The 16,211-nt window shown below is 35.3% G+C and overlaps 1 protein-coding gene across 1 annotated transcript in view; it reads right to left on the bottom strand.

Moving 5' to 3' along the window:
- The window catches only part of FMN2 (formin 2), a 357,463-nt gene that overhangs the window by 117,185 nt on the left and 224,067 nt on the right, over nt 1-16,211 (bottom strand). The window contains exons 7-11 of the mRNA XM_040636046.1: nt 13,642-13,733; nt 13,348-13,477; nt 12,143-12,289; nt 9,107-9,166; nt 8,836-8,956 (exon numbers count right to left, since the gene is read on the bottom strand). Of these exons, the coding sequence (XP_040491980.1) occupies nt 8,836-8,956; nt 9,107-9,166; nt 12,143-12,289; nt 13,348-13,477; nt 13,642-13,733 (550 nt within the window). The remainder of the gene's footprint in view (nt 1-8,835; nt 8,957-9,106; nt 9,167-12,142; nt 12,290-13,347; nt 13,478-13,641; nt 13,734-16,211) is intronic.

Genomic DNA, 16,211 nt, shown 5'->3' with positions numbered 1-16,211 from the left:
TAAATCTAATAAATTATCAAGAATCTGAAAAAAAAAGTTCATTGCTTCTGATCTAGTAATTATAATTCTAGGAATCTATATTAAGGAAACAATCAGAGATATAGTAAAAACACTATGAATAAAGATGTTCAACATATTTCTTAAGAGTAGGGAAAATTGGGAAAAGTCTAATTTCTTTTTTACAAGAATCAAATTACTCACTAAATTATGGCACAATCATAAGAAGGATTATTATGAAATCATCTGAAATGGTTTTTGAATTGTATTAAATGGCATGGGAAAATGCTCATGTTATAATTTTCAGTGGGAAAAAACATGTAAGTTATAAAAGTGAATACAGATGTCCAGTAAATGGAATGATGAATTCATAGGCTGAGCTGAAAACACATAGCAATAAATGAAAACATAAAAAGGAAAAACCAAACAACACAGTATGCTTTAAAAAATGTTAGTATCTTCTTGGACCAGAAATATTAGAGTAGCCCAAGTTAATAAGCAGTGTTGAAGCAAGAGGTCACTGGAGTGTGCATGTAGAGAAAAAGGTAAAGATTTTGGCTTATGTAGAGACTGGTGGAGGGAGGGTTCACTCAGCCAGAAAAGGAACCAGTCTCTCTACTGGAAACCTAGAGCTGCAACTGAGCTCCTCAAATCATGACAGGAGAATGAAAACAGCTACAGTCCACATGCAGCTGTGTGACTGGGGCAGCAAGCAGAGGCAGGCACAGCTTTCCAGGCAAGACCTCAGCTAAGTCATTCCCTAGCTTGATACTGAATCTGTCAGACGCCTAATATGCACGTGTACGTACATTTATGTAGGCACAGGGCAGGTGTCCCAGCTGCTAACAGAAGCTTTGGTTCTGGCCTGGGGGCCCAAAACAGGCCACGTCAAAGCAATTGAAAAAACTGAGAGAATGAAGAATGTGGGGGGTCAGGAGAAGGGAGACAGCAAGGGACAGACAGACTGATAGACGGTTTCTGTCAAAGCCTCAGCCTACAAAACAGAAGCAATCATCGACCATACATACATAATTGCATGCGTATGGCTATGTCCCAACTGAACTTATAAAAAGGGGTCTCAATTAATACACAGGCTGTAATTTTCTCGCACTTGTTTTAATCATCATTCCAATACCAATATGAAACTAATGAATAGAAAGATAGCTTGTAACTATTAACAGATGAAAGATGGATTCATTTTGGATGAAATAAAAACTATAGAAAATCCAAAAAGGCCTTCAATATTTTTTATAAACATCAAAGAGATAAAGGAAAGATAATATCCAACATAAGAACAAGAAATTTCTTTAAAGGTAAAACTACATGTGATAAAAATCATATTAGAAAACTTGGAAACAAAAATATTATCATGGCTGGTTGCATTGATAATGCAAACATCAGACTGGACAGAGTCAAAGAGACACTTAATGAACTAGAAGACAATGTTGAGGAATGCATGAAGATTATAGCAAAAATGGAGGTGGTAGATTTTTAAAATATGAAAGAGAAGTTAGGAGACATAGAGAGTTAGACTAAGTGGCTCCAATGTACATCTAAAAAGAGTTTCAGGTAAAGGAAGAAAAGTGATGAACACTGAACATAATTGTTGGGAATTCTGAAGACATTAAGGAAAACATCAGTCTTCAAGTTGAAAGTTTTCAGTAAGTACAGAGCGAGACAATGAATGAATGAATGAATGAATGAATGAATGAATGAATACTGTGCATATTAAAGCAAAGCCAAAGTTGAATAAGGATAATGACAGAATACAAATGTGAATTAATTAAATGATCCAACTATAAAGCAGAGAATATAACAATTATATGTGTCATGGCTCCAATGATATAATTTGTGCATACACATGCAATACATACCCACACCAGATAAAAATACACCAAATATTAATGTTATTTATCATTGGACTGTAGAAACACAGATAAACATACTTTTTTTCTCCACATTTTTCAGCGTTGTTTGATGTTCCTATGCTGAACTGAGTCATTTTAAAATCACAATAAAATGTTACTTTTTAAAAAGCTACTGGTTGCATTTGAATGGAGTTTATAATATCATTTTTCCCTCAAACAAAAAAATCAGAAATTTACGATCATAAATAAAATTGCTATGCACAAATATAAGTCAATACAAACAATTTTAAAGATGGGGTTTTCCTGTATATCTCTGAACAGAGACATGACTTCAATTTGAAGATATAGTTCATGAATTTTAAACATTTCAAGTCTCTTATTGAAGGTGGGGGGAGGGGGGAAGATACAGAAATAATTTGCATGAGAACATTCTTGCCCAGTTCCGGTAACTTAATTACTCAATGCCCTGTACATGTTGAGTTGATTTAAGTCATGTGGCAATTGCTACAATTTCTAACTAAGAAAGGCACTGGAACAGAAGTCATCATTTGGCATGACTGCATCAAGAAATGCTGCTGACAGCCAGAAGAGATCAAAAGCAGATCAGGTCCCTTAACAAAGTACATGTCACTGTGTTAAGAAAGCCAGGACAGCACCCTGAGGAGCTGTAGAAATCTTGGGAACAACTATAGAAACCAAACATAGCGGATGTTCTTATAAAATGCTAAAATGAGATTCCGTTGTTTTATTAAAATGCCTGAGCCATAACACATTATTTCCCAGTCTTTCCTTAGAAATAAATCAAGTCTGTAAGCAGAAAAAAAGAAGTGATAGGAGAAGATGAGTAACTTAATGGTTATAGTTTATTTTTTATCAAGCTAATCACACCATTTATTCTATTTTTTCCTTATTATGAATAGCCAGTATTTATTGGATATTTGTTACATGGAAAGTATTGCGATAAATTCTTTATACACATCATCTCTCATTTTCTAAACTTTCTTAAAACAACTTGCTTCTGGAAAAAAAAGAAAAAAGTGAACACGCTATTCGAATCTTCCTAAATGAATTACCTAATTTGATTACTTAGAAGGAATCATTTTTAATAAGCTATTTATCAAAGTAGACATTATTTTAAATTATATCAAAAGTAACATAATTCAATAATCTCCAATTTGATTCCCATTCAGTGAAATCAATGTACATATCTATTTATACCTATCTCATTCCAAAAAGGGACACAAGACAATTTTATTTCATGCCTTGTTGATATGAAATGCTACATTCATGCTAAAACTTCCCCAGAAAATGAATTTAAATATCAGCGCATAAGATTTCCTTCCTTGTGTCACAAAATACTTTTTTTTCAATGGAAAAACTCAAATTTTGGCAAAGCAAAACATAGCACATATGATTAAATTATGATTTTTGTCAGTGTTTAAAGGATACCTCAGAGTTTGACAGCCTTGTAAATAGCTCTTCAAGCTAATCTCATTTTATAAGAACAGAAATATATAATTATATTAGTTCATAAACTATAGTTTCATTTCCCCACTTTCACTGTAAGTTCCTTAGAGGCAAATCCGTGCTTCTGCTACTAACGTGGTACCAGGCTTGCATTTCTTAGAATATGTTCCGCTGACTAGAGAAATTATCAGATACTCTGTGAAAAAAATATTCTGTGATCAAATAAATTAGGGAGCTACTTGCCAACCTTTCTTTCAGAGAATACTGTGAATTCCCTTTAAATTTATCTTATCCCAACATTTCTTACATTCATTTGGTCATGAAACTTTCCATTTCTACAGCAGCAAATTGTAAGAATCCATAGACAAATAAGAAAATACTGGGTGAGCAAATGCCATTGGTACTAGTTGAGGGAATAGGCTTTTTAGAGAAATTTGTCTTACCTCAACGGAAAGTATAAATTGTGAGGCTTAAAATCACCACCTTCTCACCCCTCTGAGGTACTAAAAATTGCCAAGATGCCCCCTCAATGTTTCACCTGTGCAGTTAACCACATTGCTGAAGAAGACAGATGTGCGAGGGGAAACAGCCATCAGTGGCACTGGTTACTTCCTCCTTTCAAAACCATGTCTGATGTATGTTGGTTCCCTTGTTTCAGCTCTAAGGCTTGTGAGAACTTGGCATTTTCATGGCTACATGTATATTTAATAACTGTAGTGAGAAACTATGTAGATATGAAAAATAAATGAAGTACCATTCCAAAGTGATGTACCAACCAAAGCAAACAGAAACCCCTGGTGATAAGATTACCACTCCTCTCATTTATTAAATCACCTGCAAACTACAAAATCCTCTGCAAGACCAAATTGTTGATCAGAGTGTGAAGTATTTTCCAGATATTCCAGAAATGCCCCCAGCACCACATCAAAGAGACAGAGACAGAGAGACAGAGAGAGAGAGACAGAGACAGAGACAAAGAACGCAGAATTTTACAAGCAAACCAAGATACCTGGCAAATTTTGAAGTATAATACATACTACACATGAATGGTTGGGTTTCCTATTAAGAAATCACACTTAAATACATAGTATCATAGTATTATATAAATGTAACATAGTGTATGTATTTTTTTTTTGCCACAAGGCAGTCATTCTTGGGCTTAATCAATGAGCATCCTTATTTGAGGCTCTAAGGGAGAACATCTATGTGATGGAATTTCACCCGTCCGTGGCAGTGATGATTCTATCTGTGCTTATCCACAGCACCCAGCAAATACCTGACATGCACCGGGACTATAAATAAATGTTGTGGAGTGTTTAGAAAATACAAGCAAACTGTATAATGTTGTTATATAAAAGCATCTGTGATGAGAATATAACAACTCCATAAATTTGATGACAGATCAAAATCTTTGGATAAATATTAAAACTGGGATACAATCTCTTAAAAAGTGATATCCTATTTGATTTATGGAAAGAGGTAACTACCCACCTTCTTCTCATCTAGTAATACAACATCAAATGAAAATCTCACATAAATTTATTTATTCCCTATCCGTGCTGAACAGACTTAGCAAGAGACGGAAACAGACAGTTGAGGTGTCCTCAACTCTACAACAAGAAGGACCCTCACGATCATAGAGAGATTTTACATACAAAACTAAAGAAAATTTTAATTTTCTGTGTAAATGTTACCTTTTTTCACTTAAAATCTCTTTATCTTAAAAATTGTCATTCAAGTATAATTGACATATAAGATTATTGTAGTTTTAGGTGTATACTATACTGACTCAACGTGTGTATACACTGAAACAATCACCATAATCAGTCTAGTTAACATCTGTTACCACACATAGTTGCTTTTCTTTCCCTGGTGATGGAAACTCCTTTTTTTTTTTTTAAAAAAGATCTTTTTATTTATTTTTGAGAGAGAGAGAGAAAGAGAGAGAGTCGTGGGGAAGGGCAGAGGGAGAGGGAGAAAGAGTCCTAAGCAGACTCCGTGCTGAGTGTGGAGCCGACACGTGGCTCAATCTCTTGACCCTAAGATCACGGCCTGAGTCAAAACCAAGAGTCGGACACTGAACCCACTGTGCCACCCAGGCGCCCCAAGTGTGACAGGGGCTCTTAAGATTTCCTTTCTTCACATCTTTCAAAGCTGTGATATTACTGACGAAAGCCACCATGCTATACATTACGTTATCACATCCCCTGACGTATTTACTTCATAATTGGAAGTTCGCAGCTGTTGATCCTTTCCGCCCATTTTGCCCAGCACCCAAACCCCTCCCCCAGCAACCGCCATTTGTTCTTTGTATCTATGAGCTTTGTTTTGTTTTCTTATTTTGTTTTTTAGATTTTCTTTTCTTTTTCTGTCAGATTTATTTCACTGAGCAAAATACACTCAAGGTCCATCCATGTTGTTGCAAATGAGATTTTTATCCTTCTTTATGGATGAGTAGTATTCCTGCGTGTGTGTGTGTGTGTGTGAGTGAGTGTGTGCGTACATATACACACCCACACACACCACATCTTCTCTATCCGTTCATCTATTGGTGGGCACTTCTGTTACTTCCACATCTTAGTTATTGTAAACAAGGTTGCAATGAACACAGGGGTGCATACAGCTTTTCAAATTAATGTTTTCATTTTCTTCAGATAAATACCCAGAAGTAGAACTGCTGGACTTAGTGACAGTTATATTTTTAATTTCTCAAGGAAACTCCATACTGTTTTCCCAGTAGCTGTACCAATTTACCCCACCACCAAGAGTGCATGCAGATTCCTTTTTTCCACATCCTCACCAGCACGTGTTTCTTGTCCTTTTGATACTAGCCATTCCAACAGGGGCGAAGTGATGTCTCACTGTAGTTCTAACTGGCATTTCCCTAACGGTTAGTGATGTTGAGCATCTTCTCATGGTCGGTGATGTTGAGCATCTTCTCATGGTCGGTGATGTTGAGCATCTTCTCCTGGTTGGTGATGTTGAGCATCTTCTCACGGTTGGTGATGTTGAGCATCTTCTCATGGTCGGTGATGTTGAGCATCTTCTCATGGTCGGTGATGTTGAGCATCTTCTCATGGTCGGTGATGTTGAGCATCTTCTCCTGGTTGGTGATGTTGAGCATCTTCTCACGGTTGGTGATGTTGAGCATCTTCTCCTGGTTGGTGATGTTGAGCATCTTCTCCTGGTTGGTGATGTTGAGCATCTTCTCCTGGTTGGTGATGTTGAGCATCTTCTCCTGGTTGGTGATGTTGAGCATCTTCTCCTGGTTGGTGATGTTGAGCATCTTCTCCTGGTTGGTGATGTTGAGCATCTTCTCCTGGTTGGTGATGTTGAGCATCTTCTCCTGGTTGGTGATGTTGAGCATCTTCTCCCGGTTAGTGATGTTGAGCATCTTCTCATGGTCGGTGATGTTGAGCATCTTCTCATGGTTGGTGATGTTGAGCATCTTCTCCTGGTTGGTGATGTTGAGCATCTTCTCATGGTTGGTGATGTTGAGCATCTTCTCATGGTTGGTGATGTTGAGCATCTTCTCATGGTTGGTGATGTTGAGCATCTTCTCATGTGCCTCGTGGCCGTCTGTACATCTTCTTTGGAAAAATGTCTATTCAGATCCTCTGCCCATTTTTTAATTGGACTGTGTGTATTTTTGTTATTAAGTTGTATGAGTTCTTTATATATTTTCAATATTAACCCCTTATTGGATTTATTATTTGCAAATATCTTCTTCCACTCAATAAGGTGACTTGTCTTATTGTTGAGAGTTTCCTTTGCTGTGCAGAAACTTTTTAGTTTGATGTAGTCCCATTTATTTATTTTGCTTCTGTTACCAAAGTCAGATTAAAAAAAAAAAATCAATGGGACTGATATCAAGGACCTTACTGCCTGTTTTCTTCTATGAGTTTTATGGTTTCTGGTCTTGCAGTCAGGTCTTTAACCCAATTTGAGTTAATTTGGGGGTATGGTATAAAATGCTGTCCAGTATCATTTTTTTTCATTTGGATGTCCAGTTTTCCTAAACTCCATTTATTGAAGATACTGTCTTTTCCCCATTGTATATTCTTGCCTCCTTTGTCATAAATTGACCGTATACCTATGGGCTTATTTCTGGGCTTTCTATTCTGTTCAACTGATCTATGTGTCTGTTTTTTGCCAGTACTATACTGTTCTGATTACTATAGCTTTGTAATATAGCTTGAAATCAGGGAGTGTGATACCTCCAGATTTACTCTTCTTTCTCAAAATTGCTTTGGCAATTTGGGATCTTTTGTGGTTCCTATACAAATTTTAGGGTCATTTCTTCTAATTCCTTGAAAAATGCCTTTGGAATTTTGATACAAATTGCATTGAATCTTTAGATTGTTTTGGATAATACAGATATTTTTAACAATGTTAAATCTTCCAAACAATGAACATGGAATAGCTTTCCACTTATTGGTATATTCTTCAATTTCTTTCATCAATGTCTTATAGGTTTTAGCGTACACATCTCGCACTTCCTTGGTTACATTTATTCCTAGGTATTTTATTCTTTTTGACACAATTGTAAATGAGACTGCTTCCTTAATTTCTCCTTTGGATAGTCTGTTGTTGGTGTATAAAAATGCAATACATTTTTGTATTTTGATTTTGTACCCTGAAACTTAATTTATTAGTTCTAATAGTTTTTGGTGGAGTCTTTAGGGTTTTTTATATACAAAATGTTATTCTCTGCAAATACTGACAGTTTTAATTCTTCCTATAGAATTTAGACAGCTTTTATTTTAAGTGTTTTTTGTTTGTTTGTTTGTTTTTAAGAGAGGGAGAAAGAGAGAGGCGGGGAAGGGGCAGAGGGAGAGAGAGACTCTTACACAGGCTCCCTGCTGAGCACAGAGCCTAACCCTAGGCTTCATCTCACAACCCTGAGATTATGACCTGAGATGAAATCAAGAGTCAGTCACTTAACAGAACTGAGCTACCAAGGTGCCCTTTAAATGTTACTTTTAATTTAGAAATATGAAGAATTTCAGGCTCATTTCAAAATGATTTGATACAAGGCTTCTCGACTAATAATAAAATGTTATACATGCATGTGTTTTTTGACCAAATACGTGAAAGAAGATTTTGTTCCCAGGCAAGTTCATAAGCCACAACATCTTGTGCAAGTATACCAAGGGAGGATAGGGAGGAACTCTCTCTCTTTTAACAATAATATGATAAATGTACAAATGTTCTTGGCTATCAAGTGAAAATGAGATGATCAAATTTGCTCCTGATGAAAGGAATTGCTATTCAAATAACCAATATACTACTCACTAGCTAAATGTCTAATACAGATAACTTTTTAAACAATGAAAGAATAAGATTATTGGTAAAATTTTTCTTTTGCCACACCAAAAAAAAACGTAGTTTTATATAAAGCTGTTAAAGATTTACTTTCTTAAAAAGCATTGAAAAGTCTGTGTTTTTCTCATTAAAAAAGCATTAAGTAATACAAACATGATTCTTTAAAACTAGAAGTTACCTTTCAAGTCTTTCTTTAGTTTTCTGAGATCTTTTTGAAAATCTTCAAACTTCATCTGTGAGGCCTGAAAAAGGTCCTGGGGTTCTGGCAGTGGAAAAACACACTGTTCTTTTCCAGCATCCTAATTAGCAAGAAACACATAATTTTAAAACAAAGCAGCCTTAATATAAATAAGAAGACAACAACGGCAAAGGCGAAACAGCAACAAATACTGCCAATCACTCAACAACAAAGAATAACAAAATCGAATACTGTGTAAAAACTGTCTTACCTCATCAAAATTTCGAAGATAATAGGAAACAATATATGACAAAAGGCTTCTGCTATTGTCCTAGGCAGAAAGACAAAAATAAAAATATATTCTTTTATAATATTAAATACACAGTGTCAAAAATAAATTACAGTAAATCAATACATAAATGAGAACATTTAGAATAAAATGTGAAATTCTATATTTCAAAGTACTTCTGCCAGTGCTTCTAAGGAGTTTAATGGCACAGAAGATCCTGTTTTCCCCCAATGTTCTAATCTAAGCTCCAAGTGGGAGCGCAGCTGTTCAAGGGTGGAGTCTCAACTGTGAATACTTCGCTGTTTTTGCCCTCCTCAACCAGAAAATTCGTTCATTAATTGTCATGATCTATTATTAAAAGGTATAACTACTATTTTAGCTGAAATGACTAAATATTGCCAGCATTTCTACACCATTTCTGGACCAGCAGGTATCATTCCAACATTCCAAGATTGATTGAAACTTGTTAGTATGGAGATTAGGAAAATGAAGTATTATTTTAAGTAAGCAGGAGATTTAAAAATGCAAATACGTATTATAAAGTGCTATGTTAGCAACTGAGATTGAGGAATCAATATCCTCACAGCTATAACTAACACAATGTGTATATTTCTATAGGAAAAAAATGTAGAATTGTTTCTATTCTAATAGTTTTCAAAGAATAGCTTTTCACTCCCTTTCTGGCACACGTAGAGGCATTTTTAATGATTTCTCTTTTTTTGCATCACTTAAAATTAGTACTAGATAATTTGAATGTGGGAGGACAAATACATATATTTTTTTAAAACCTTATGACACAAGCTACATCCCCTGAGATGTTCAATCTAACCATTATTTTCCTTCTATTTATAAAAAGCCATATTATTTTATAATTTAATTTGACATATGATAATACACCTTATAGAGACTTCCCTCATAGTAATTTGTAGTAATAACAATATAATAATATATTATGCAGTAATATAATAATAAAAGTAATATATTTATTAGAAAGAGCATTTGCTTATAAATAATTTAAGCAACATTCCTTTCTCTTTCCTAACTTATAAATCAATGAAATGGTTACCAGTGCCCGAATCAATTAACAAAACATTTATTAAATGTCTGCTGATAAGCATGTTGAGCAAAAATTCTGAGTGATCTAACGACTCTGTCCATGCAGGTCTACAAATATACTGAGAAGTAGACGCAGTTATATTTGTTTTATAGAGAAAGAAGCAAATCAGGAAGACTTTGCATAACTCTTGTGAGAATGCAAGTGAAATTATAAAATAAAATCTTGCTTCTTGATTTTATTATGTAATTTTTATCTAGATTACTCCTTAGTTATTTAAATTAATAAAATTTAACTTATTGGGGGATTGAATAAGATATATCAACCAATAAAAAACAAGCAATCCCTTATTCACATATAAGTATAATTACCAGAATCTCTTTCAGAATCATTTCAGATTCAGATTCATCTCTTTCAGATCCATTTTTGTAAGTTAAATATTATGTTCATGCTGTTCATGTTCCAGTGTTTTTTGCAAATGTTACATGTTTCAATCCAACAATCAGTTGTTAAGAACTATTCAAGTGCCTTGAAGAGAGCTTTTGCTTTTGAACAAATGTGATTTATCAGGTTGACCTATTGGAGGTTCCTGTGAAAACTTCTACCGTACAAATATTATAGCATCTGAATAAATATAACCATAAAAATCACAAACATCGTACGCTGCTGGTGTTCCAAGATAGGATGATGGCTTCATTCAAGTTTGGGAAAGCAGTGTGTGGGATTTCACAGAACTCAGTGAAAGAATGGTAAGTGGATGTGTGAGTGGATGTGTGAACGAATGAGCAAATGAGTTGTTGGCCAACAGAAAAAAACGAAAACAAAGTATCTCTCTCTTACGTGGGAAATTACAGTTGACCCTCGAACAATATAGGTTTGAACTGCGTGGGTCCACTTTCACATAGGGTTTTTTTTTTTTTCAACAAATACAGTACATTACTGGAAATGTGTTTTCTCTTCCTTACGATTTTCTTAACATTTTCTTTTCTCTAGCTTACTTTATTGTAAGAATACTGCCTATGTTACATATAACATAGGGAATAGGTATCAATCGACTAGTGTTATCAGTATGACTTATCAATAGTAGGCTATTAGTAATTAAGCTTCAGGAGAGTCAAAAGTTCTGTGTGGATCTGAACAGGACGTGAGTGCCCCTGCATCATTCAAGGGTCAACTATATTCATTATCTAGGAAGAACAATTCTAGCATTTTCATTTCTCTGAGCCAGTTGTTTACTTATATTTATTATTTTAGAAACACGAACATAATTTCCTTTATCATACAGTTCTGTGTGGAGATTCTTTTATCAGAGAAACAGAATTCTATTATTTTCTAAGTTTACAATCTCAGACATTAACCATCATTGTTTTTCCCTAATATTATATTTTTACTGACACTCTCATAATCTCTTAGATGTTAATTTTAAACAAATACAAGTATCGAAGTAGGACCAAAAATTAATTAGTCCTGCAAAAAGGCTGGGACATTCCCACGCATACCAGTATAAAGGGGAGGGTGATATGTAGAAAAGCAGGGTCATCTTTTACATTTTATTTACAATCTACCTTCACCCATCTTTGTTTTTAAAACATAAGCCAGCTGTCCTCCATTACTTAACACAGAAGAGGAATACTGTCTTGTTTTATAAAAATTAATTCATCCTCAGACTCCAAAAGGATAAATATTAGCAGACATGGTAATGAGAGAGTGAAAACTAATTATTTTTATTTTAAAAATCCTCTACTCAATTATTCATTAGACATAGGATTTACAGTTACTCACTATAGGAAACATTATTCACAAAATCGTAAACATACAATGGCCATATACTTTTATCTAGCTCAGAACGTAAAGAACTTGGAACATGAAGAAACATTTATTACAACAGGCTTACAGTCAAACTTATTATTAAATAAAACATCTAATCCTCAATTTGCCTACATTCGTTCATACAAAATACTTACACTGCTTTTGACATCTTTCAGCTTTGGAAGAATGTCTAATCCGAAGCCATCTGCCTGTCCTCGAGTCTTATTTCCACCATTCATGTAGTTGCCAAAAGCAAGAACCAAACCTAGAATCTGCATTACCCCTGGGCCATTTTTTAATGTCTGTAAAACAGGATAAAGAACATTTTCTCTCTTAGATGAGATTTTCTTTGAATTATCTTAAGTCAGTGGCAGATATTCATATTATACTAATAATTTTGGGTCCCATCCAAACTGTATCGTTGCTTATTATTAGGATATTTTAAGAGCAGTGTTTCTGAAGTTAACTTTAAGAAGTTGTAGTGCTTGCAAGCATTCAGGTGCACGTCTGTCAACTGAGAGATGCCAATCTAGGGTATTTCAAGGATAGAATTGTGTAGAAAACAAACAAGGCTGTAATACGAGAACTACCACAAAATATTGTCATTGCCTTCACCCTAATTGTACCTACCCTCTGGAGCAATAGAAATTTTTGGCATAAGTGTGGGGAACCAAAACACAGTTATAAAGATTAATTTCCAAATTTAGATTTATCCCTGAAAAGTCCACACTCAATTCTTCCCAAAACACAAAGCTTAGCTGGAATTTGCATGTCTTCTTTCCTCTGAAAAATGTGTCTTTAATAACTTCTTACTAGTTTTCAAAAGGCTTTACCGCAACCAGAACAAATGGTACTATTGATTTTTGACAAATTGTTTTAAATGGTAATATTGGTAATTTCTGCCAAGCGTTTATTCTTTGTTTTCAGAAGAATATTTATGTGCTATGGAGTCATACAGCTGTTCTCAGATTATTTGGATAGAATCATTAACAATTTGTTGAAGGCCCCTTCCCAAAACTGAAGGAAAGTAAGTAAAATGCCTTCAAATCACATCCGATCAGAGGTCTGACATAGGAGAGGACACGTAAAGTGAAGAGTCTGTTTTGGCAGAAGCAGAAGGGGCAGAAATCGAGGAGCTAGCAGGGCCCTCCAGCTACAGGGCCCCTCGGCCGGGCGCCTCTCTGAATTTTCACTTGGACCTTGAAAGCAGCCAAGGTGTGTTCTCTCCTGCGGAGCTGCTAGACTGCAAATGTATGTGCACTTCCAGGGCGTTAGAGAAAACATTTCCGAAGTATGAACATGCCTGGACACAATGAAACGTCACAACGATTTCGTCAGCATTCTGCGGACCAGAACCCACCTCACACACTCTCTGTAGCAGTTCCAGTTTGCGACGAATTGAGCAAATGCTTTCTGAAAACGTGGACTGGAACAGAATACAAAAGACTCGCTCTGAGAAGTTGGGGATTAGTGACAGTTCATAAAGGAACCTAAGGAAATAAAGCCAAGTCAAGAGGAAAAATATAATTCACAGAAACAGACGTTTATCCTCCTATCATTAGAACAATTATGCCCGGAAAACACAATATTTTCCAAATGGAAAGAGGCTGCCTGCAGCCTGGCTGCCGTCTACACGGCCCTGAGGTGTACTCACTGTTCAGGTTTGTCCAGAGACTTGGCGTTTTCCTTGTCTTTGGAGGATCGGCCGTGCTTCTCAATTTTTTCCAGTTCATCTGACTGTGCTCTCTGGAAAAACAGTGCCAAGTGGTTATGCAAAATCTGGTGAAATGAATCCCTTAAATTATGATAATCTTAATACAACAAAACTCGATATATTTTCATATTTCTTAGCGTCTGTTTGCCGTAAAGCTTGACTTAATTCATGAAGGCATTTTAAAGTGCAAATATGTTTAATGCAAACCAGATCACCTCTAAACCTTCCAAATAATGTTATTGGCTATTAGTGATCTGCAAAACATTTATTTATTCAAGCATGCTTTAAAACAATACAGTTTTCCTCTCTTGTTTTTTGGCTGTTTGTAATACTCTCTAGAATACAAGAATTTCATTTTAAAGTGCTATGTCTTATTCAGAAATCAATCAAGTTAAATTTGGAAGTAATTTGATCCTAATGTTATAAGATTTTTACAGAAAATAAGTATTTATTTAACTAATACAATCATTGTTTTTTGCTTTTTTTTTTTTTTTTTTAGGGGAAAAATACAATTGAATTATTAAGTCCAGGGACAAAAATAAAAGGTTTTGATTCTTCTTCTGAATTTTCTTTTTGACACAAAAATGACTTCAGGCTGCTTTTCTTTCAAAGTATCTTTTTTTACCCTTCATCCTTGATCTGTTTCTTTGTAGGACAGTTTCTTCTGCATTTTCAATATATGGTAGAAGATTTTATAGACATTGAGAAACATAAATCTATTCTTCTTTATGAAAAATCTGGGTGCTTTTTATTTGTAGTCTTGTCTTTATAACTCATGAAGATGTTTCAAGATAGCCAAATACAGTATTTCTACGCACTAAGAAGTATATACACTACCATACCTTAGTTTGAGTCAGATTCTCAGAACTTAAATTCCCTTCATTTTCTGTTTAAACATTAAAGCAGTTTAGACAAGAACGACTGTATAAGATAAAATGTGATAGCCTTATAGAAACTAAAGATTTCATCTGAAAAACAGCTATGTTCTGTTTTTTCTTCATTAACTGTTTTGAAATGCAGGTTTTCAGGTGATAGGATTGACTAGCAAAGACTCCCCAAATGAAGCTTCTTTAAAAAAAAAAAAAAGATTTTATTTATTTATTTATTTCCCCAGGATCATGACCTGAGCCGAAGGCAGACATTCAACCAACTGAGCCCCCCCAGGCGCCCCTAAGGTTCCTCATTTTTAAATTTTATTTTTCTTTCTTTCTTTCTTTCTTTCTTTCTTTCTTTCTTTCTTTCTTTCTTTCTTTCTTCCTTCCTTCCTTCCTTCCTTCCTTCCTTCCTTTCAGTATGCTCTATGCCCAACATGGGGCTCAAACTCAGGACCAATAGTCACATGCTCTACCAACTGAGCCAGCCAAGGGCCCCATAGGAAACTTCTTTCAACAGGGGAAGAGGATCAGTGGATCTTCTGAAGATCTGAATTTGAAAATAAGTTTTGCTTTTGAAATACTATGCAACAAAAGATCCAAAGAAGTAACGGGGGGGAGGGGTACGTTTAAGCAAATATGCCAAGCTACTCCCACGTTTCAGAACCTGATTCTAGAATTTGAATTGCATAGTAATCTTACTTCTTTCCTTCACTTTGTTGTGGCCTTGCCCCAGAATTTTAGGGGAGTAAACAGCACCTCCTTTACTTCTCATAGTTATCATCCGTCAGAGTCAGCTCCACAGACACTACCACTTAAAACCAAGTAACAAGATGGCCTTTAATAATGACCATGCCCATCTTTCTGGCACATGAGTGACCAGAGTGATACTACAAAAGAGTATTAATATTAAAAATACTGATAAAGCAAGGATTGTTTTAAGACATACAGGTCCACCCCAAAATACACCATATAAAGGCTTCCAGTCCCTATAATCTCTCTGTTCTTTTAAAAGAAATGAGAAGTTCTAGTGGAGCAGAAATTAGTCTGCTATCTTCAAGCCCAAGCACATTCAATACCCAAACCTCAACAGGGGAAAAAATCCACCTTGCTACCATCTGACGAAGTAATTATGTTTGTTGGTATAATTTTTGTTTTTTGAACTTTAGCTACCTTGACATAGACTCGACCTAACTGAGAGCTGGTATGAGAAGATCAAGGACTAGAAGGTGACTCCACGGATTCAGTGAATTTCCCTGGGTCTTACGTAAATACACCCCAAATCTCAAGAAACAATGACAAGAGAAATAAAGATGGCTAAGGTAAATCATACTAATAATTAAATACACAAAAGAAGGGTAAAACTCCCCAATGTCTTGAGAACTTTCTGGCAGTACTGTAGAGTTATTCTCCAAATTATTCAGTACACATAAATTACTAATTACATAGTCCCATTAAACCATTTCTGCTGACTTCAGAAAGAAAACTGCCCTGGGTTGACAGTGCTTCTTTATGAATGATGAAGAGAACTAAATGCCACTCTGTGCCTTCCGGAACCGGACCCCTGGGCTCTCTAAACAACAGAAATTGATCAGAGGCCGCACAGGAGTTTCAGGCAAGGCTTTACTGGGGCTGATG

This window comes from Ursus maritimus, unplaced genomic scaffold (genome assembly GCF_017311325.1).
Source record: "Ursus maritimus isolate PB19 unplaced genomic scaffold, ASM1731132v1 scaffold_2, whole genome shotgun sequence".
Taxonomy (NCBI): Eukaryota; Metazoa; Chordata; class Mammalia; order Carnivora; family Ursidae; genus Ursus; species Ursus maritimus.
The sequence above is the reverse complement of the archived record's forward strand: the minus strand, read 5'-3'. Positions and strand labels throughout refer to the sequence as shown.